General features: G+C 43.0%; 1 protein-coding gene across 1 annotated transcript in view; it reads right to left on the bottom strand.

Moving 5' to 3' along the window:
* Nucleotides 1–23,033, bottom strand: part of LOC109420179 (DNA-directed RNA polymerase, mitochondrial) — a 37,730-nt gene that overhangs the window by 4,054 nt on the left and 10,643 nt on the right. The window contains exon 4 of the mRNA XM_062851120.1: nucleotides 1,063–3,303. Coding sequence (XP_062707104.1) covers nucleotides 1,063–3,303 — 2,241 coding nt within the window. The remainder of the gene's footprint in view (nucleotides 1–1,062; nucleotides 3,304–23,033) is intronic.

The raw sequence follows: 23,033 nt of genomic DNA, 5'->3' as shown, positions 1-23,033 counted from the left end.
ATAAAAACCTGTTATCGTATAATTCCTATCAAACAAGAAATCACTCGTGCGAATCTGGATTTGAAGTGAATCAAGTGCTAAATCTAGGTTTGAGTTTACATTCTGGAGGAGTTACACATCATTTTAAAAATTCCCGATCATAAATAAAATTCCCGACTTATTCCCGCATATTTCCCGATGGATTTCAATTCCCGACTTTTTCCCGCATTTCCCGAATTTCCCGAGTCTGTGGCCACCCTGGTTTCAAGGTGGAAGCTCTATGTAACAGTGTTCGTGATTTGTCATAAGAGAAGATGGTGTGCGTATGTTTTGATATCCGCATACAATCAATCCATAACGCACACTACCGCACGAAGGTTGAACTTTCATCCGCAGATAGCGCTGCGGTAGTGTCCCCCCCGAGCATCAGCGGAGAGGGCATTCTTGATATTCTTATTCTTTGATGGAACTTCATCAGAAAAACCGCGAGAACCTTCAAGAGATATCGCGGGAGAAACTCTAAAGACGAAAGCTTACGAAGAAGGAAATCCGGGAGAAAAGCCCGTAACAGACTCTGGTCGTAATATCCGAAAAAAAACCTTTGGAGGAATCCATATAGGAAGGCGGGAAGAAATTGCGAAAAATAATAAAAGGAATCGCGTAAAAATAATCTCTTAGAGGAATTCCACAACAACATCTGAGATATATCGTGGGAGAAACTTCTGTGGAAATACCGGGAGAAGCCCAGAAAAAATCCCTATAAATTTCTTAGAGAAAACGTAGGGAAAACTGGGAGAAATCTCTGGGGCGCGGGCGGGGGTTGCGGTGGGTAACCATACCTCTGGAAGCAATCCTGAAAAGATATCTTACAGTTCAGATATTCCGGGAAAAATTGCTGGAAACTTAGAAAAATGCTGATAAGAATCCGAAAGAACATTTGACAAGAATAAATGGGGCTAACCAAACATGGTAATGTTGATTTATACTGCTTTAATCTGTTCGACAGTTAAAAAGTTTGCGTCCATTACTGAATTCCTCCAAAAGCGGATAGTAAAATGTCATATATTTTTGTGTCTTACATACCTTATTCATCGTTGACACCGCACATGCGTGCGTCCAGTAGCAATCGTGTACGGAAATGAACGTTAGTCCCGCTCGTTCGCAAAACAGCGACGTCAGCATCATATGGCTCGAGTCCAACGAGTGGACAAAGTTGGGCGGGAATGCATTCTTCTGCTTCATGATGTTGGGCTTTTCGTACGAATCCATCGAGAAGTGTTCCGGGATTTGTACCGTTTTGGAGGAGGACCCTTGTCGATCGGAACGGTTGTACGGTTGCACCACGGGCAGGCCCAATGGGGTGATCCATTCGACGTTCTGGGCACACACGGCCGAGATGAGCCGGGCGCAATCGGTGAACCAGTCCTGGATTTCCTTGGCCGAAGTGAACATTTCGCTGAGGGCGTTGAAGGTTTTTACAGTAAGGTAGCTGGAAGCAGGCCAGACCCAGTCCTTGGGAAATTCGTCGATGTATTCCAGTTGACGGGCGATCTGTTTGCGGGCTCCATAGCGGGTTACTCCGTAAACCGTAGTCATAACCGTTTGTTTGATGACCTTCCGTTTGATGAAGCCCTCGAGGATTTTGGCAACTTTAACACCGTTCTCGGCATCTTTGATACGATTGTCTTCTACCAAGGCGGCTACCGCACTGTACACATCCTGTGGTACCGGGGAAGGCGCGAGATTAACACTGACGGCTCCAGCCGTGTCTCGACCCAGCGCGGCGTAGTGCTGCAGACCGTTGCAGGAACCATCCTGGTGGATCGGGAAACCACTCATGAACTTGGTTGGATCAGGGCAGCGGTGAACTTTTGCAATTTCTATGCAACAGGCCAGAGTTTGCCAGGGTTCGTCGGATGAACTCCACCACATTCTTCCGGTTAAGGGTCGATCGGCGGAATCCAGAATATCGTCCATTATTTCATCGGCATACTTCAGACGTTCCTCAACCGAATCCCGCTTCTTCAATCCGGTTAAGTTGATGCAATGTAGCTTGAGCCAGTTAAACCCACCCGGGCCCAGTGGTTTCTTTTGATGAAAAACCATCAGACAGCGCGCTAGATCGTGCCCCAAATGATTCAAATGCGGCGGGATGGGATACACTCTGCCACGAAAGTCGATATTCTGGGGAAGCCAGAACACCTTATCCCGGAAGTGATTGGCCAGTGACAACCGGTATAAGGCGTCGCACCAAAGACTGTACATGTCGCCTTGTTTCCGCCGGTGGGTCATCTTTTTACGGACCATGTTGAACCGGTCAAAGCCTGTCATCTCATTACGGGGAACTGTTTCCACGATGGATGGCAGCGCACTGGGTGGTTCTGGGACATCGAGCTTGGCATTGCCTCCGTTATTGAAAACCTCCAGAACAATGTCCAAAACATCTTCGTTAACTTTCCAAGGAATACTGGCCAGCTGGTTGAGGGCATCTAGCGTGGGATACATGTCCTGGGGGTTAGCTTCGTTAATTCGTTCGGACTGTTGATGGGCTTGCTGTGGCAATCGTATAAGATCCGATCTGGCCAATATGTAGCCTCCATTCACAGGCGTACTCCAAGGCTGCGGAGGACACATCATTGGAACCAGATTGATATCAAATTTAAGATTTTCTTGTTGGGACTTTCGGTAAAGCTTGATCAACACTGGATGGGGTTTGATTTGTTCTTTGGCCAGCTTTGCCTCGTATCGAAAAAGCGAATAGAATGCCGGCACTAGCTTCGGGTGGCGATTCCCTCGCGAGGTAGCATTCACGTTTATCTTAAGATCATTCTTCAGAATATTGTACAGGAATTTACCAACTCCGACGGCCGCAGCTTTTGGCCATGTAACACTCTGAACATCCAAACTGGGACCTTCGTTTCTATTTTCGTGGATTAACCTTTGCCAAAGTTGTCTCGAATTGTCGCTGCTATTTCCCTCGGACAGCACATCGCAGTACAAACTGTAGATCTCACACGTCTTATCCAGCACCCCAGTCTGCCGCTTCTGCTCAACGTGATATCGGGATTCAACCTTATGGCCCAGCTCCTTATGCAGATGCGACAGACCGATGCTGAACGTGTCCGATCCTTCGATTAACATCTGCGCTTCGTCGAGAAGAATCTCGGTAAACTGCGGCACGCTTAGGGCCTTGAGGTACGGGAACAAATTGATGGCGCGACTGGATTTAGATTCTGTAACGGCTTTCAGCGTGTTGACGTCCCGGTGGAATGCCATGGAGATTTGTTTGGTCCATACTTTTCGAAGCTCGTCGAGCTCTTTGCGCTGAAAAAAAAAATGAAAATAAAACGATATTTATTAGAACAGCCTTGATTTATCTATCGATATGTATATATATCTATCGAGCACGATTAACAGCCGTGGCGAACACAAGAATCCAGCGACTTTTGAGTTTCAATATCCAGCGCTTCTCGGCAGAAAGTGTGGTGGATGAGTACCACCAGATGCCGGATGAGTGGATAAGGGGATTTAACATATGACAACTTCCAAAATATGTGGAAATCTATCCACGGAGTAGTAGCACAATAGCGCTGGAAGTGATAGGTAGTGCTCAAAGACGACTCAGATATGAGGGGGTCAGAAGCAGAGGGGTGTAAGTGACCAAAACCTGATTTTGAGATAATGGACGTAAACTTTGACATCTTATAAAAAAATCAACAACAATCGAAAAAGTTCGGAATCGCTTGGAATATGCTACTATCAAGTAACTCCACCATTGGAGATGCACAGAAACATTATCTACGTTGTTTTTCTTCGAATATGAACATTTTTTTTTTATTAATGGCACTTACACCCCTTTACCACTAAACTACTGACTTACACTCCTTTGCCGCCAAACAAATCCCCAATAAGGTTGCACCTCTATATCACAGAGAACAGACATCCAGGCTAGAACAAATTTCATTCGGAAAGTTGTGTAAGGATTTGAATCTTTACTTGAGTAAGGTTGCAAACCAATACACGATGACAACACTAAAGGCCCGAACGCAATGCCGACCGAAACGGAACGGGAACGGAATGCGGAATGCGGCAACGGAATGCGGTTCGTACTAAAAAAAAATTCCGCAGCTTTTCCGCTGCGGCAAAACGCAATGAGTGCGTTTTTTTGCGGATTTTTTCAAAACAGCATCAGTTTTCCGAGAATGTTTATGATTCCGGGACGAAGGAAATTTTCGGAGTAGTTTTTTGATTCCGGGGAGGATCTCTTGTATTTACCAATACCGAGACCAATACAAGAAAGAAATAGGTAATTCTGGAAGCAGGCTAGTGAATCTAGAAAAAAAGCTGGAACATAGCTCCAAAATATAGATCAGGTTTTATTTGAAGAAATCGAAAATTTCCGGAAGGCGGGAATGCATCCATCGGAAGTACCTCCAGAAATTTCAAGGGAAATCTTTCAAGAGTTCCTCAGAAATACTTGCAGTAGTTCCTCGGGAACTTTTCCGGTAGTTGATCCTCCAGGAATTCCCCAGAAGTACTTCTAGTAGCTCCACGGGAATTCCAGCAGGAGGAGGAGGAGTTCCTCGAAAATTTCTCCAGGTGTTCCTTGAGAATTTCTCCAGGAATTCATCGGCATTTTTTCAATGAGTTTCTTTGGAATTCCTCCAGGACTTCCTCGAGAATTTCTCTAGCATTTTCTCAGCATATTTTTACAGAAGTTGCTCGAGCATTCCTCCAGGAGTTCCCAGGAAATTCCTCCAGGACTTCCCCACATATTTCTGCAGGAGATATTCGGAAATATCTCCAGGAGTTCTTCCGGAGTTCTTCCAAAAGTTTCTCAGGAAATCCTTCAGGAATTCCTCGGGATTTTCTCCATGAGTTTATCAAGAATTCCTCCAGCAGTTCCTCGAGAATTCCTTCAGGGTTTCCTTGAGAATACCTTCAGGAGTTTCTCGGGAATTCTTCCAGGAGTTCCTTAGGAATTTCTCTAGCAGTATTAGAAATTCTTCCAGGAGTTCCATGGAAGTTTCTTCAGAAGTTCTTCGGAAACACCTCCACAAATTTCTAGGAAAGTCTTTTGAGAGTTCCTCGTGAATTCCACCACGATTTTCTTGAAATTCCTTGAAAATTTCTCCAGCAGTTCCTTGGGAATTCTGTTATTCTGTTATTCTGTTATAATCAACGCACCCCCGGACCGTGGCCAATCTGCGTTGAATCGCTGGGCGATACGTCTACCAGTAGACTTGTATCTGCCCTATGCTAAACCGATTAGCATATCAAGTCCTTTCCACTGATGAGTAGGCTCGAATGTCCCGCCCCTCCCTATAACCCATAGGGGGAAATAAGGAGTTTCCAGTTTCAAGTATTGTATTGATTATGACACCAACTCTTTCTATTCCTTGGGAAAAAAATCACTAGACTTGGATTATCAGACTACTATTAATAATAAACATAATTAAGATACAAGTTTACATACACAATTGTAAAAGCAGTGTCAGATACTTTAAAGTGAATTGAAAAATGTGAATAAGATAAATTGTAAACTATTTCGCGGCGACACGAATGCTTCAATAGTGTCATAAATAAAGGCGCAAACAAACAAATAATTGATATTGAAGTATGCATATTGAAGTATTTATCTATTAGCAAAGTAGTAGAAAGAGTTGGGTGCCTGATTATAAAATTGTTGTACTTATCTTGTGTGTTTCGGACAAGTCCCGCTTGTGTTGGCCATTAGGACACTTCTTGCTTCAAAATGGTCGTTTCTGGAATGGAAAGAGAATAATTGGCCGCACAACTCCGCAAATGGGCGGCCCGCACATATTAGTAAAATGTTGCAATGATTGAAAATAATAGAGTATAATTGTTAATCTATTTGAATACTGCTACTAGTTCAGGTTTCTCACCCTCCACGATTCTCTAGATACTGTTATAGCGTGTTTGTTGTAAATTTGTTAAAAAGTGAAGCCTCCAAAACAGTTACGTGAAGTTGTATCAAAATTCTACAGAGTGTTGGGGAAGGGGAGGGGAAATAAACATACTTCTTCCTACACCTAGCAGTTCGGATCTTCTGTTCACACTGTCATTCCAACCTTCTTTCAGTGTGAAACGTTTCTGGATCTGGAACGGGTGGTATCACTTTACGCTACTCTTCTATCATGAACATAGATAGCTACTTTTAAAAATAAAAGTTTTGTCCTACTACCTATTTTATACCTGAAAGATGTTAATTGGTCAAATGTTTCGTTCAGCAAGTCTATGTCCATATTGATGATACAACCTTTTATTAATGAGTAATAATGTTGCTCACAGTTGTGAGGCAATATAACATTCAACTCGTTGAGGGCAAGTTATGAACCTACAGAAAATTTCTTATTAGGCTGTTACCTCTAAAACTACTAAACACATATTGAAACGTGAAATTGTATTATAATAATTGATCCTAATCTTAACCCTATCACTGGAACGCGTTTGAAGCAAATTGATATTGCTAATGATTTGGTTGGGCATTAAAAGTTTTTTTGGTTTCGACAATAGTCACATACTATGCCCTACGACATTGACGATTCTATTGTCTATGGCTCACCTATTTCGTGCCACCCAGCAGGGACTTGGTCTGGTACCCAATTCAGTATATCCGCTCCACTTAATATACCGCACCTCTTTTGATTTGTGATATATTACGCGGAACATTACTCTCTTCATTCGGATAGCGGCTATGTAACCCATTGGATTAAAAGCCTCCATCAAACATGAAGCGATTAATCGGAGACTGAAGACTCTATACCAAATTTGGCTCAGAGACAGGTAATCAGTGAGGTCAGTTTTTCTCGTTTGTCAGAGACGATTGATACGTATTAAGACAAACTTTCCACTGCATCTGCCAGCAATAATCGGTGATCGATCAACATTCCGAGTACCCCAATTTACACAAGAATGCCAAGGATCACCGCTCATGCTTTACAATACAGTTGGAAAAACTAGAACAACACCTGGCCACAATGATGCATAAAGCACTAAAGCGGGCCGGAAGTGTTGGTGAGCCAGCCCCCACCTTTCTCCAGCAGTTCCTTGGGAATTCCTCCAAAAGTTTCTCAGGAATTTCTCCAGGAGATTCTGAAGAATTCTACTTGAAGTTCTTTGGGAATTTCTGCACGAATTTTCCCGGGAGATAATCGAGCATTCCTCCAGGAGTTCTTACAGTTCCTCCAGAAGCTCCACGGGAGCTCCACCAGGATTTTCTCGGGAATTTCTCGAGGAGTTCCTAGAAAATTCCTGTAGATGTTCCTTGCCATTTTTCCAAGAGTTACCTGTCAATGCAACCAGGATTTCTCAGGAAGTCCATCGGGGATTCCTCCAAGAATTCTTTCAGGGATTCCTCCAGGAATTCTTTCAGGGATTCCTCCAGGAATTCTTTCAGGGATTCCTCCAGGAATTCCTCCGAGGATTCCTCCGGGGATTCCACCAGGAATTCCTCCGGTGATTCCTCCTGGAATTCCATCGGAGATTCCTCCAAGAATTCTTTCGGAGATTTCTCCAGGAATTCTTTAGGGGGTTCTTCCAGGAATTCTTTCTTTGGAGATTCCTCTTGGAATTCCTTCGGAGATTCCCCAAGGAATTTCTACGGAGATTCTTCCAGGAATTTCAGAAATTTCTCCAGATTCATACAGCAATTTTTCCTGGGTATTTTTCCAGAAATGCCTCTGAGGATTCCTGAAGGATTTCCCAGGAAATTCCTCCAGGACTTCCCCAGATATTTCTGCAGGAGATCCTCGGAAATATCTCCAGGAGTTCTTCGGGAGTTCTTCCAAAAGTTTCTCAGGAAATCCTTCAGAAATTCCTCGGGAATTTCTCCATGAGTTCATCGAGAAAGCCTCCAGCAGTTCCTCGAGAATTCCTCCAGGGTTTCCTTGAGAATACTTTCAGGAGTTTCTCGGGAATTCTTCCAGGAGTTCCTTAGGAATTTCTCCAGCAGTATTAGAAATTCTTCCAGGAGTTCCATGGAAGTTTCTCCAGAAATTCTTCGGAAACACCTCCATAAATTTCTAGGAAAGTCTTTTGAGAGTTCCTCGTGAATTCCACCACGGGTATTCATCTAGAAATTTCACCGGGGATTCCTCCAGAAATTCCTTCGATGATTCTGCCAGGAATGCTTTCGGGGATTCCTCCTGAAATTTCTCAAGGGATTCCCCCAAAAACCCAGGACCTTTTCCAGAAATTCCTCCTTCAGAATTTTATTCAAGAATCCCTCCAGGAACTCTTCCTGGAATCCTTTCAGAATTGTTTCCAGGAGTTTATCCAGGAATTCCTCGAGGATTTTTCCAGCAATTCCTCCAGATTTTTTTAAAGCAATTCCTCTTGAATTTTTTTTCTAGGAACTACTCCAGGATTTCTTCCAGAATTGATTGATTTATTTCGCTATATTATAGAGACTTTCAGCCCTTGGATGGGTCACTCTTTCCTGAGAAATCCCCAGAGGTATTCCATGTAACTCCAGGTATTATCTGGAACTTTTTCTAAAGGAATTCCAAGAGGTATTATTTATTTATTTATTTATTTATTTATTTATATATTTATTTAATTTTTGGAGGAATCCTCGGAGGAATTCCTCCAGGGATTCCTCCAGGAATACCTCCAGGGATTATTCCAGCAATTCTTCCGGGGATTCCCCCAGGAATTCTTCCGGAGATTCCTCTAGGAATTCCTCCGGAGATTCCTCTAGGAATTCCTCCGGAGATTCCTCCAGGAATTCCTCCGGAGATTCCTCCAGGAATTCCTCCGGAGATTCCTCCAGGAATTCCTCCGGAGATTCCTCCAGGAATTCCTCCGGAGATTCCTCCAGGAATTCCTCCGGAGATTCCTCCAGGAATTCCTCCGGAGATTCCTCCAGGAATTCCTCCGGAGATTCCTCCAGGAATTCCTCCGGAGATTCCTCCAGGAATTCCTCCGGAGATTCCTCCAGGAATTCCTCCGGAGATTCCTCCAGGAATTCCTCCGGAGATTCCTCCAGGAATTCCTCCGGAGATTCCTCCAGGAATTCCTCCGGAGATTCCTCCAGGAATTCCTCCGGAGATTCCTCCAGGAATTCCTCCGGAGATTCCTCCAGGAATTCCTCCGGAGATTCCTCCAGGAATTCCTCCGGAAATTCCTCCAGGAATTCCTCCGGAGATTCCTCCAGGAATTCCTCCGGAGATTCCTCCAGGAATTCCTCCGGAGATTCCTCCAGGAATTCCTCCGGAGATTCCTCCAGGAATTCCTCCGGAGATTCCTCCAGGAATTTCTCCGGAGATTCCTCCAGGAATTCCTCCGGAGATTCCTCCAGGAATTCCTCCGGAGATTCCTCCAGGAATTCCTCCGGAGATTCCTCCAGGAATTCCTCCGGAGATTCCTCCAGGAATTCCTCCGGAGATTCCTCCAGGAATTCCTCCGGAGATTCCTCCAGGAATTCCTCCGGAGATTCCTCCAGGAATTCCTCCGGAGATTCCTCCAGGAATTCCTCCGGAGATTCCTCCAGGAATTCCTTCGGAGATTCCTCCAGGAATTCCTCCGGAGATTCCTCCAGGAATTCCTCCGGAGATTCCTCCAGGAATTCCTCCGGAGATTCCTCCAGGAATTCCTCCGGAGATTCCTCCAGGAATTCCTCCGGAGATTCCTCCAGGAATTCTTCCGGAGATTCCTCCAGGAATTCCTCCGGAGATTAATCCAGGAATTCCTCCGGAGATTACTCCAGGAATTCCTCCGGAGATTCCTCCAGGAATTCCTCCGGAGATTCCTCCAGGAATTCCTGCGGAGATTCCTCCAGGAATTCCTCCGGAGATTCCTCCAGGAATTCCTCCGGAGATTCCTCCAGGAATTCCTCCGGAGTTTCCTCCAGGAATTCCTCCGGAGATTCCTCCAGGAATTCCTCCGGGGATTCCTCCAGGAATGCCTCCAGGGACTACTTAAAGTTCTTCGAAAATGAGTCCGGGGATTCCTCAAGGAATATTTTAGGATTTCCACCGGAAATCCCTCCAAGATTTTCTCCACAAACTCCTCCAAAAGCTCCTCCAGAAATTTCTTCAGGAATGCCTCCAGCGATACTTCAAAAAGTTCTTCCGGAGATTGCTCCAGGAATTCCTGCGGGGATTCTCACTAAATTTTCTCCGGGAATTCCTCATGTGATTATTCCAGGAATTTTTCCGAGGAATTCTTCAGGAAGTCCTCGAGGATTCCTCAAGGGATTCCTCCGGAGATTCTTCTGGAAATTCCTCCGGGGATTTCTTCAAGAAGTTTCCATGGATTGCTCCAGGAATATCTTAAGCGATTACTACACGAATTCCTTCGGAAATTCCTCCAGGAATTCCTGTAGTAATACTTTCAGGAATTCCTCCCGGAACTCCTACGAGGATTCCTCCAGAGATTACTTCAAAGATTCCTCCAGGAATATCTCCGATTCATCGAGAAAGCCTCCAGCAGTTCCTCGAGAATTCCTCCAGGGTTTCCTTGAGAATACTTTCAGGAGTTTCTCGGGAATTCTTCCAGGAGTTCCTTAGGAATTTCTCCAGCAGTATTAGAAATTCTTCCAGGAGTTCCATGGAAGTTTCTCCAGAAATTCTTCGGAAACACCTCCATAAATTTCTAGGAAAGTCTTTTGAGAGTTCCTCGTGAATTCCACCACGGGTATTCATCTAGAAATTTCACCGGGGATTCCTCCAGAAATTCCTTCGAAGATTCTCCCAGGAATGCTTTCGGGGATTCCTCCTGAAATTTCTCAAGGGATTCCCCCAAAAACCCAGGACCTTTTCCAGAAATTCCTCCTTCAGAATTTTATTCAAGAATCCCTCCAGGAACTCTTCCTGGAATCCTTTCAGAATTGTTTCCAGGAGTTTATCCAGGAATTCCTCGAGGATTTTTCCAGCAATTCCTCCAGATTTTTTTAAAGCAATTCCTCTTGAATTTTTTTTCTAGGAACTACTCCAGGATTTCTTCCAGAATTGATTGATTTATTTCGCTATATTATAGAGACTTTCAGCCCTTGGATGGGTCACTCTTTCCTGAGAAATCCCCAGAGGTATTCCATGTAACTCCAGGTATTATCTGGAACTTTTTCTAAAGGAATTCCAAGAGGTATTATTTATTTATTTATTTATTTATTTATTTATATATTTATTTAATTTTTGGAGGAATCCTCGGAGGAATTCCTCCAGGGATTCCTCCAGGAATACCTCCAGGGATTATTCCAGCAATTCTTCCGGGGATTCCCCCAGGAATTCTTCCGGAGATTCCTCTAGGAATTCCTCCGGAGATTCCTCTAGGAATTCCTCCGGAGATTCCTCCAGGAATTCCTCCGGAGATTCCTCCAGGAATTCCTCCGGAGATTCCTCCAGGAATTCCTCCGGAGATTCCTCCAGGAATTCCTCCGGAGATTCCTCCAGGAATTCCTCCGGAGATTCCTCCAGGAATTCCTCCGGAGATTCCTCCAGGAATTCCTCCGGAGATTCCTCCAGGAATTCCTCCGGAGATTCCTCCAGGAATTCCTCCGGAGATTCCTCCAGGAATTCCTCCGGAGATTCCTCCAGGAATTCCTCCGGAGATTCCTCCAGGAATTCCTCCGGAGATTCCTCCAGGAATTCCTCCGGAGATTCCTCCAGGAATTCCTCCGGAAATTCCTCCAGGAATTCCTCCGGAGATTCCTCCAGGAATTCCTCCGGAGATTCCTCCAGGAATTCCTCCGGAGATTCCTCCAGGAATTCCTCCGGAGATTCCTCCAGGAATTCCTCCGGAGATTCCTCCAGGAATTTCTCCGGAGATTCCTCCAGGAATTCCTCCGGAGATTCCTCCAGGAATTCCTCCGGAGATTCCTCCAGGAATTCCTCCGGAGATTCCTCCAGGAATTCCTCCGGAGATTCCTCCAGGAATTCCTCCGGAGATTCCTCCAGGAATTCCTCCGGAGATTCCTCCAGGAATTCCTCCGGAGATTCCTCCAGGAATTCCTTCGGAGATTCCTCCAGGAATTCCTCCGGAGATTCCTCCAGGAATTCCTCCGGAGATTCCTCCAGGAATTCCTCCGGAGATTCCTCCAGGAATTCCTCCGGAGATTCCTCCAGGAATTCTTCCGGAGATTCCTCCAGGAATTCCTCCGGAGATTAATCCAGGAATTCCTCCGGAGATTACTCCAGGAATTCCTCCGGAGATTCCTCCAGGAATTCCTCCGGAGATTCCTCCAGGAATTCCTGCGGAGATTCCTCCAGGAATTCCTCCGGAGATTCCTCCAGGAATTCCTCCGGAGATTCCTCCAGGAATTCCTCCGGAGTTTCCTCCAGGAATTCCTCCGGAGATTCCTCCAGGAATTCCTCCGGGGATTCCTCCAGGAATGCCTCCAGGGACTACTTAAAGTTCTTCGAAAATGAGTCCGGGGATTCCTCAAGGAATATTTTAGGATTTCCACCGGAAATCCCTCCAAGATTTTCTCCACAAACTCCTCCAAAAGCTCCTCCAGAAATTTCTTCAGGAATGCCTCCAGCGATACTTCAAAAAGTTCTTCCGGAGATTGCTCCAGGAATTCCTGCGGGGATTCTCACTAAATTTTCTCCGGGAATTCCTCATGTGATTATTCCAGGAATTTTTCCGAGGAATTCTTCAGGAAGTCCTCGAGGATTCCTCAAGGGATTCCTCCGGAGATTCTTCTGGAAATTCCTCCGGGGATTTCTTCAAGAAGTTTCCATGGATTGCTCCAGGAATATCTTAAGCGATTACTACACGAATTCCTTCGGAAATTCCTCCAGGAATTCCTGTAGTAATACTTTCAGGAATTCCTCCCGGAACTCCTACGAGGATTCCTCCAGAGATTACTTCAAAGATTCCTCCAGGAATATCTCCGATGATTCATTCGGGAATACTTCCAGTAATTTTTCCACATGTTTTTCCGGGAATTCCGGGAAGAAATCCTGGAGTAGATCCAAGAAAAAAATCCAACAGGAAATGCTGTAAAAAAATCTGAAGGAATTGCTGGAAAAAATCCTCGAGGAATTCCTGGAAAAACTCCTGGAAACAACCCTGAAGAAATTCCTGAAAGAGATCCTGGAGGAATTCTTGAATAAAATTTTGAAGCAGGAATTTCTGGAAGAATTCCATGAGGAAATCCTGGAAAAATTTTTGGGGCATCCCCCGAGAAATTTCACGAGGAATCCCCCAAGAACTTCCTGGAGGAATCTCCGAAGGACTTCCTGGAGGAATCCCCGAAGGACTTCCTGGAGGAATCCCCCAAGAACTTCCTGGAGGAATCTCCGAAGGACTTCCTGGAGGAATCCCCGAAGGACTTCCTGGAGGAATCCCCGAAGGACTTCCTGGAGGAATCTCCGAAGGACTTCCTGGAGGAATCCCCGAAGGACTTCCTGGAGGAATCCCCGAAGGACTTCCTGGAGGAATCCCCGAAGGACTTCCTGGAGGAATCCCCGAAGGACTTCCTGGAGGAATCCCCGAAGGACTTCCTGGAGGAATCCCCGAAGGACTTCCTGGAGGAATCCCCGAAGGACTTCCTGGAGGAATCCCCGAAGGACTTCCTGGAGGAATCCCCGAAGGACTTCCTGGAGGAATCCCCGAAGGACTTCCTGGAGGAATCCCCGAAGGACTTCCTGGAGGAATCCCCGAAGGACTTCCTGGAGGAATCCCCGAAGGACTTCCTGGAGGAATCCCCGAAGGACTTCCTGGAGGAATCCCCGAAGGACTTCCTGGAGGAATCCCCGAAGGACTTCCTGGAGGAATCCCCGAAGGACTTCCTGGAGGAATCCCCGAAGGACTTCCTGGAGGAATCCCCGAAGGACTTCCTGGAGGAATCCCCGAAGGACTTCCTGGAGGAATCCCCGAAGGACTTCCTGGAGGAATCCCCGAAGGACTTCCTGGAGGAATCCCCGAAGGACTTCCTGGAGGAATCCCCGAAGGACTTCCTGGAGGAATCCCCGAAGGACTTCCTGGAGGAATCCCCGAAGGACTTCCTGGAGGAATCCCCGAAGGACTTCCTGGAGGAATCCCCGAAGGACTTCCTGGAGGAATCCCCGAAGGACTTCCTGGAGGAATCCCCGAAGGACTTCCTGGAGGAATCCCCGAAGGACTTCCTGGAGGAATCCCCGAAGGACTTCCTGGAGGAATCCCCGAAGGACTTCCTGGAGGGATCCCCGAAGGACTTCCTGGAGGAATCCCCGAAGGACTTCCTGGAGGAATCCCCGAAGGACTTCCTGGAGGAATCCCCGAAGGACTTCCTGGAGGAATCCCCGAAGGACTTCCTGGAGGAATCCCCGAAGGACTTCCTGGAGGAATCCCCGAAGGACTTCCTGGAGGAATCCCCGAAGGACTTCCTGGAGGAATCCCCGAAGGACTTCCTGGAGGAATCCCCGAAGGACTTCCTGGAGGAATCCCCGAAGGACTTCCTGGAGGAATCCCCGAAGGACTTCCTGGAGGAATCCCCGAAGGACTTCCTGGAGGAATCCCCGAAGGACTTCCTGGAGGAATCCCCGAAGGACTTCCTGGAGGAATTCCTGGAGGAATTCCTGGAGGAATTCCTGGAGGAATTCCTGGAGGAATTCCTGGAGGAATTCCTGGAGGAATCTCCGGAGGAATTCCTGGAGGAATCTCCGGAGGAATTCCTGGAGGAATCTCCGGAGGAATTCCTGGAGGAATCTCCGGAGGAATTCCTGGAGGAATCTCCGGAGGAATTCCTGGAGGAATCTCCGGAGGAATTCATGAAGGAATCTCCGGAGGAATTCCTGGAGGAATCTCCGCAGGAATTCCTGGAGGAATCTCCGGAGGAATTCCTGGAGGAATCTCCGGAGGAATTCCTGGAGGAATCTCCGGAGGAATTCCTGGAGGAATCTCCGGAGGAATTCCTGGAGGAATCTCCGGAGGAATTCCTGGAGGAATCTCCGGAGGAATTCCTGGAGGAATCTCCGGAGGAATTCCTGGAGGAATCTCCGGAGGAATTCCTGGAGGAATCTCCGGAGGAATTTCTGGAGAAATCTCCGGAGGAATTCCTGGAGGAATCTCCGGAGGAATTCCTGGAGGAATCTCCGGAAGAATTCCTGAAGGAATCTCCGGAGGAATTCCTGAAAGAATCTCCGGAGGAATTCCTGGAGGAATCTCCGGAGGAATTCCTGAAGGAATCTCCGGAGGAATTCCTGAAGGAATCTCCGGAGGAATTCCTGAAGGAATCTCTGGAGGAATTCCTGGAGGAATCTCCGGAGGAATTCCTGGAGGAATCTCCGGAGGAATTCCTGGAGGAATTCCTGGAGGAATCTCCGGAGGAATTCCTGGAGGAATTTCCGGAGGAATTCCTGGAGGAATCTCCGGAGGAATTCCTGGAGGAATCTCCGGAGGAATTCCTGGAGGAATCTCCGGAGGAATTCCTGGAGGAATCTCCGGAGGAATTCCTGGAGGAATCTCCGGAGGAATTCCTGGAGGAATCTCCGGAGGAATTCCTGGAGGAATCTCCGGAGGAATTCCTGGAGGAATCTCCGGAGGAATTCCTGGAGGAATCTCCGGAGGAATTCCTGGAGGAATCTCCGGAGGAATTCCTGGAGGAATCTCCGGAGGAATTCCTGGAGGAATCTCCGGAGGAATTCCTGGAGGAATCTCCGGAGGAATTCCTGGAGGAATCTCCGGAGGAATTCCTGGAGGAATCTCCGGAGGAATTCCTGGAGGAATCTCCGGAGGAATTCCTGGAGGAATCTCCGGAGGAATTCCTGGAGGAATCTCCGGAGGAATTCCTGGAGGAATCTCCGGAGGAATTCCTGGAGAAATCCCCGGAGAAATCCATGGAGGAATCTCTGGAGAAATCCCCGGAGGAATTTCTGGAGAAATTTTTTGAGTAATTCTCGGAGGAATATCTGAGGAATACACGGAGGATTTTCTGGAAGAATCCGAATTTCCGGAGGAATTCCTGAAGGATTTTCCGGAGAAACTCCTGAATTCCTGGATATCGAGGAGGAAGTTTCTCGGAAATTCACTCCAAGAGATCCTCGGGAATTGCGCCAGGAGTTCGTCTGAAATTCCTCCAGGAATTCCTCCAGAAATTTAAGACGAGCTCCTGGAGCAATTCCCGAGAAACTCCTGGAGGAATTTCAGGCAGAGCTATTCCCAAGGAACTCCTGGTGGGATTCCCAAGGAACTCCTGAAGACATTCCCATGGAACTTCTGAAGGAATTCCCAAATAACTCCTGGAGGAATTCCCGTGGATCTACTCAAGGGATTCTCAAATAATACTCCTGAAGGAATTCTCAAGAAACTCCTGGATGAATTTCTGAGGGCCTCCTTGAACAATTCCAAGAGCTTTTGGAGGAAGTCTCGATGAAGCTTGTGTACGACTTCTTGAAGCAAGCTGAAGTCTTCGTTTGATATCCCCGTCTTGTTGTTCCACTTGTCCACCTCGTGACTTTGTTTGATATACCCAGTCTTGTTGCTCCACTTGTCCACTTCGTGTCCCTTCGAAAATCGTCTGTTTGTATCGTTACAGGTTGTTTGTCCACTCTACGTTTGACCAGCAGCAATACGCCACACCATGCTGTTACGTGTCAACGAAAAGCCCTATCACCCTATCCTTTCCTCAGATATTGTTGTTCCCCCTAACATCGACCGCGAGTTTTACGGTTCCCCAAAACTAACATAGTTTATAAGACAAAAACATGAAATTGTAAATAGTTTTAACTGAATTCGGCTCCGTTATGCCTGTTGGCGCATGAGCCTTAAATAAATGATTAAGTAAAAAAAAACTCCTGGAAAATTTCCCAAGGAAATTCAGGAAGAATTGCCTAGGAAATTCTTGGAGAAATTCCCGAGGAACTCTTTGAGGAATTCCTGACAAACTCCTGGAGGAATATCCTGGGAACTCCTGGATGCATTGACAGGTTACTCCTGGAAAAATGACAAGGATCAGAAATTCCTGAGGAACTCCTGGTAGAACTCCCGTGGAGCTTCTGGAGCTTTTGGAGAAATTCCCGCAGTACTGCTGGATGAGTTTCCGAGGAACTCCTAGTGGAGGGAATCTCGAGGTACTCCTGGAGGAATTCTCGAGAAGCTCCTTGAACTTCCGAGGAACTCCTGGAGGAATTTCCGAGAAACTCCTTGAGGAATTTCTCATGAACTTCTGGAGGAGGAATTCCAAGAAGAACTCCTGGAGGAATTCCGAAGAACTTTTGGAGAAATTCCCGAAGTACTACTGGATGAATTCCCGAGGAACTCCTGTAGGAATTCCCGAAGAACTTCTGGAGGAATTGCCGAGGAACTCCTGGAGGAATTCCCAAGGAACTCCTGGAGGAATTCCCAAGGATCACGTGGAACTCTTTGAGGAACTCGTTAAGAATTTACGAGGCAGTTCTAGAGGAAATCCCGATTCCCTGGAGGAATTCCCGAGAAACACCTGTAGAAATTTCCAAGGAACTTTTGGAGAAATTTCCAAGGTACTGCTGGAGGAGAAATTCTCGAGGAACTTCTGGAGGAATTCGCAAGGATCTTTTGGAGAAATTCCCGAGGTACTGCTGGATGAGTTCCCGGGGAACTCCTGGAGGAATTCTTGAGGAACTCCTAGAGCAATTTCCGACGAACTACTGTAGAAATTTCCAAGGAACTCCTGAAGAAATTCACGTGAAACTTTTTGAGAAACTCCGGGAGAATTCCCGAGGAATTCCTGAGGAATTTCTGGAGGAAGCCCAGAGGAACTCCTGGTGGAATTCTCGGAAACTCCTTGAGGAGTTTTCGTTGTACTCGAAACTAGTGGGATTTCCATATCAACTTCTTCTTCTTCTTTATGGCTCTACGTCCACGCTGGGACTTGGCCTGTCTTGCATCAACTTAGTGTTCCTTGAGCACTTCCACAGTTATTAATTGAAGGGCTTTCTTTGCCTGCCATTGCATGAATTTTTATATTGTGAGGCAAGTACAATGATACACTATGTCCAGGGAGTCGAGAAAATTTTCCCGACCGGAACAGGAATCGAACCCGCCGTCTCTGGATTGGCGATCCATAGCCTTATCCACTAGGCTAACTGGAGACCCCCATTTTCATATAAACTGCTAAAGGAATACTCGGTAATACCTCAAGAAACTCCTGCAAACATTTCAGCAATGGGAGCAATGGAAGTTTCTCTCGAACTTTAGCTTCCGCAATTCCGGTTGCCTACGGAATCTCCAGTTTCCCATAATTCCCAGCGTTCCCCTCATAATTACCATCCAAACATTAGCTACTAAATCAGTTTGTTTCTGCTTTTGATTTCGATAAATTTCTCGAAACGATGAGCTTCCACCCGAAATTTGCTTACTCAGAATCAAAATTCCATCAGAATCAAAATTCCATCGAAGCAAAATGTAAACAAAAACAAAACTCATCGGCTACCGCATTCCGCAACCGCAGATTTTGAAAATTTTCAAAAAAAAAACGCGGTTTAGTACTATTAGTACACCACTGTTTTTACCGCGTTTTCATCATTGCGTGCAATCCGATCTGTTTTCATGTAGTCAAAAATAAATTTGACAACCGCATTCCGTTCCCGTTCCGTTTCGGTCGGCATTGCGTTCGGGCCTTAAACGCCACCAAACACCATATTGCCACAGTCAGTGGTGAATTGAAACATTTCAAGTGGTGAATTAAATTAGTATGGGAAATTAACCGATTGCAGCGCCACGCTATTGCCACTTGTGTTGCCGATTTCAAATGGCCGTTAAATTCCTTACACAGTTTCGAAACTGGACTTGGATGTCTGTTCTCTGTGTCTATATGTAGACTCAAATATTACTATGCAAAAAGTGTCCCAAAATTGAAAATATAATGTTGTTGTAAGTAAAGTAGTAAAGTAAGCAAGATGACTTCAAAGCAATATTATTTGTTCCTTACTGAAAATACAGGTAAAAAAATGGTTAAATCAAAAAAGCTTATGAAGTCTCGATGTAACCCTGATATGACAAAAAGGCCACCTAGTTCGACCAAGTTTATTTTTTGTTTGTTTGTAATGTAAACTAAAAAAAAAAACATTTCAAACTGATTTAATAAAAAAAATAAAACTAAGGAACATGTGTACTACTAACACATGTTTTATTTTTTATGGACAAGGCTGCCTGAGTATCAAGCTGGCCGCCACAATGGCCGTATTTCATGTTTCTCGATTTTCTTGAGCAGTTATCAGGAAATCTTTCGAACAAGTTGATTAGAAATTGTTTCTTGCTGCTTGATTACTTAGTGAACACTGAGTAGCATTTTCAGACTAAAGCTAACACTGGTATCTATAAACTTGTGCTTGAGAAAATACTTTTTTTGGAAAGTGACCGCTGGTGATCTTCACCTTAAGCCAAGAAATGTGTCAATTTTTAAAACTGTGTTTACTTATTCGTTTATTTGGAAGGCTCGTTATTTCATTTGGAAATAATCATGTCAGATGTAACGAATGACACAAAAGTGTACCAGACAGTGTTACCCCTTTTCAACCCGATAGTTTTTAAATTATACAAAATTGTGTTGATTTGTGTATCGAGTCCAACAATAGCCGGAACAAAATGTGGGCGATAATAAGTAATTAATCAACGTAATTTGTTAGACTGCCAACCATTTTTTTCCAGGAAATCTTCTTTGAAAACTTCAACGCATTTTGCGATTTTACGCGCACCTATTCATCATACCAAAAATTAAACTGAACGTTCAAGACTTGAACCAGATCTGACGTAATCACGCACTTTCATTTAGGTATACTGCATACATGAATCCATAGTGCACATCCTGTGTAATATTTTTGTATGTATGCATTCGTATGTTCTCAGAATAACAGGAGTCATTTCTCCTGTTTGTATTATGTACTTTGATGTTTGATTACTATTGACAAAAAAATATGAAGAAAAATTAAATAATATAATACTTGTGTGAATTGCATCAATCTAAATACTGAAGAAAATTATGATGTATTGTAATTTTCCATTAACACTCCTGCGTCGATGCTATTTTTCACTTACACGAACGTCTATGCCTCGAAAAAAGTTGGAACGCTAATTTCAACCTTCTATATCTCGGCCGTTACAAGTCCGATTTCAAAAATTTTTTTAGCAATGAATTTTTTAGGATCTCTGGATGAGTATACATGTTTTGAAAATTTTCTCTGATCAAAATTCTAATTTCTAGTACTAAAAAACCCGGAGCAAGTCGTTATAAATTTCGTAAGATTTTTATGTTCGAGCAGAACTTTAAATTTATCGCGATGACCACATGATTTTTTGATGGTGAATAGCCCACACGAGTGTAATAAAGCTATCAATGTGATTATAGTGATTATTTATCACTCAAAGCACTACAATATATTCACAAAACTACATATAATACAGAGAAAACCATATTATCTTTTGTAACTTTAAATTTGTCGCGATGATCAATGTATTTTTTTATTTTAAAATATACTTGAGGAAGAAATTCTCAGAACATTGTTGATATTTCTCTCTTCAAAGAACTACAAAAAATTCAGCAAACTACGATTTTTTCAGGAAAAATATACAATTTCGTTATAACTTCAAACTAATCTCGAATTCCCATACATTTTATGATTTTAAAATATTTGCGTATTAATCCAGAACAAGTTTGCAGAACATTATTGATACAAATCTGGCCAAACAACTACAAAAAATTCAGAAAACTACGATTTTTTCAGGGAAAATATACAATTTTGTTATAACTTCAAACTAATCTCGAATTCTTATACATTTTATGATTTTAAAATATTTGCGTATTAATCCAGAACAAGTTTGCAGAATATTATTGCTACAAATCTGACCAAACTACTACAAAAAATTCAGAAAACTACGATTTTTTCAGGAAAAATATACAATTTTGTTATAACTTCAAACTAATCTCGAATTCCCATACATTTTATGATTTTAAAATATTTGCGTATTTACCCAGAACAAGTTTGCATAACATTATTGTTGTAAATCTGCAGAAGAGCTACAAAAAATCAGAAAACTACGATTTTTTTCAGGAAAAATATTTAATTTGGTAATAACTTCAATCTAATCTTGAATTCTCATACATTTTATGATTTTAAAATATGTTTGTGTATTTATCCAGAACAAATTTGCAGAACATTATTGATATGAATTTGGCCAAAGAACTACAAAAATTCAGAAATTTACGATTTTATCAGGAAAAATATGCAATTTTGTTATAACTTTAAACTAATCTCGAATTCCCATACATTTTATGATTTTAAAATATTTGCGTATTTATCCAGAACAAGTTTGCAGAATATTATTGATGTAAATCTGGCAAAAGAGCTACAAAAAATCAGAAAACTACGATTTTTTCAGGAAAAATATACAATTTTGTTATAACTTCAAACTAATCCCAAATTCCCATAGATTTTATGATTTTAAAACATTTGTGTATTTATCCAGAACAAATTTCCAGAACATTATTGATATAAATTTGGCCAAGGAACTACAAAAAAATTCAGAAATTTACGATTTTATCAGGAAATATATACAATTTTGTTACAACATCTTATTGGTCTCAAAATCTTAGACATTTTATGATTTTAAAATATTTTTGTTTGTATTCAGAACAAGTTTGCAGAATATTATTGATATGAATGTGGCCAAAGAACTACAGAAAATTCAGAAAACTATGTTTTTTCAGAAAAAATATACAATTTTGATGTAACTTCAAATCAATATCAAATTCTCATACATTTTATTATTTTAAAATGTTTGCGAATTTATCAAGAACAAGTTTGCAGAACATTATTGATATAAATCTGGCAAATAAACTACAAAAAATTCAGAAATTTACGATTTTTTTCAGGAAAAATATACAATTTTGTTGTAACTTCAAAGTAATCTCGAATTCCCATACATTTTATGATTTTAAAATATTTGCGTATTTATCCAGAACAAGTTTGCAGATCATCATTGATATATATCTTGCCAAAGAACTACAAAAAATCAGAAAACTACGAATTTCATAACATCTTCTTGATCACAAAATCTTGGACATTTAATGATTTTAAATATTTTCGTTTGTATCCAGAACAAGTTTGCAGAACATTGTTGATATAAATATGACTAAAAAACTTCAACAAAAATTAGAAAACGTCGAGTTTTTCGGGGAAAATATATAATTTTATTGTGACTTCAAATTGATCTCGAATTATTATACAACCAGGAAGGGGTCGTCGGCTTCATGGGAGGCCGCGCACACGTTGGCTTTTTGCAGTTGAGGAGGACCTCAACTAAGGACTCTAAACGTTCAGGGCGACTGGAAGCGATTGGCCCAGGACCGAGGCCAGTGGAGGCGGATACTTCATTCGAGTTGTAACCCATCAAGTATCAAGTAATTATACATTTTATGATTTTAGATTTTTTGCATATTTATTCAAAACAAGTTTGCAGAACATTGTTGATAGTTAAGCTGCTAAGAACTACGAAAAATTCAAAAATCTACGAATTTTTCAGGAAAAATATACAATTTCGTTATAACTTAAAATTGATCTCGATTTACTGTATATTTTATGATTTTAAAATATTTGCGTATTCATCCAAAACAAGTTTGTAGAACATCGAGCATAGCTTTCTCCTAAAAGAACTACTAAGAAAACTAGGAATTTTTCAGGAAAAATATTCAATTTTGTTATTACTTCAAATTGTTGTCAAAATCCCATACGTTTTATGATTTTTAAGTAATTGCGTATTTAGGCAAAACAAGTTGCACAACATTGCTGATATAACTCTGCCCAACAAACTGCAAAAATACAGAACACTACGATTTTTTCAGGAAAAATATACAGTTTCGTTATACTTTCAAATTGTTTTCAATATTTCATATATTTGCGTATTTATCTAAAATATATATGCAGAACATTGTTGATATTATTCGGACAAAAACACTACAAAAAATCAGGAAACTTATAACATAAGATTGATATAATTCTGGTCAAAGAGCTACAAAAAAATCAGAAACTATGAATTTAAAAAAAAAACAATTTTATTATTACTTCAAGTTGATCTCAATTCTTAATTCATTTGATGCATCCACAATTTATGATTAAAAAAATGCCCATTTT

Source organism: Aedes albopictus, chromosome 2 (genome assembly GCF_035046485.1).
Source record: "Aedes albopictus strain Foshan chromosome 2, AalbF5, whole genome shotgun sequence".
Classification (NCBI taxonomy): domain Eukaryota; kingdom Metazoa; phylum Arthropoda; class Insecta; order Diptera; family Culicidae; genus Aedes; species Aedes albopictus.
This window is presented reverse-complemented; position numbering and strand designations above follow the sequence as displayed.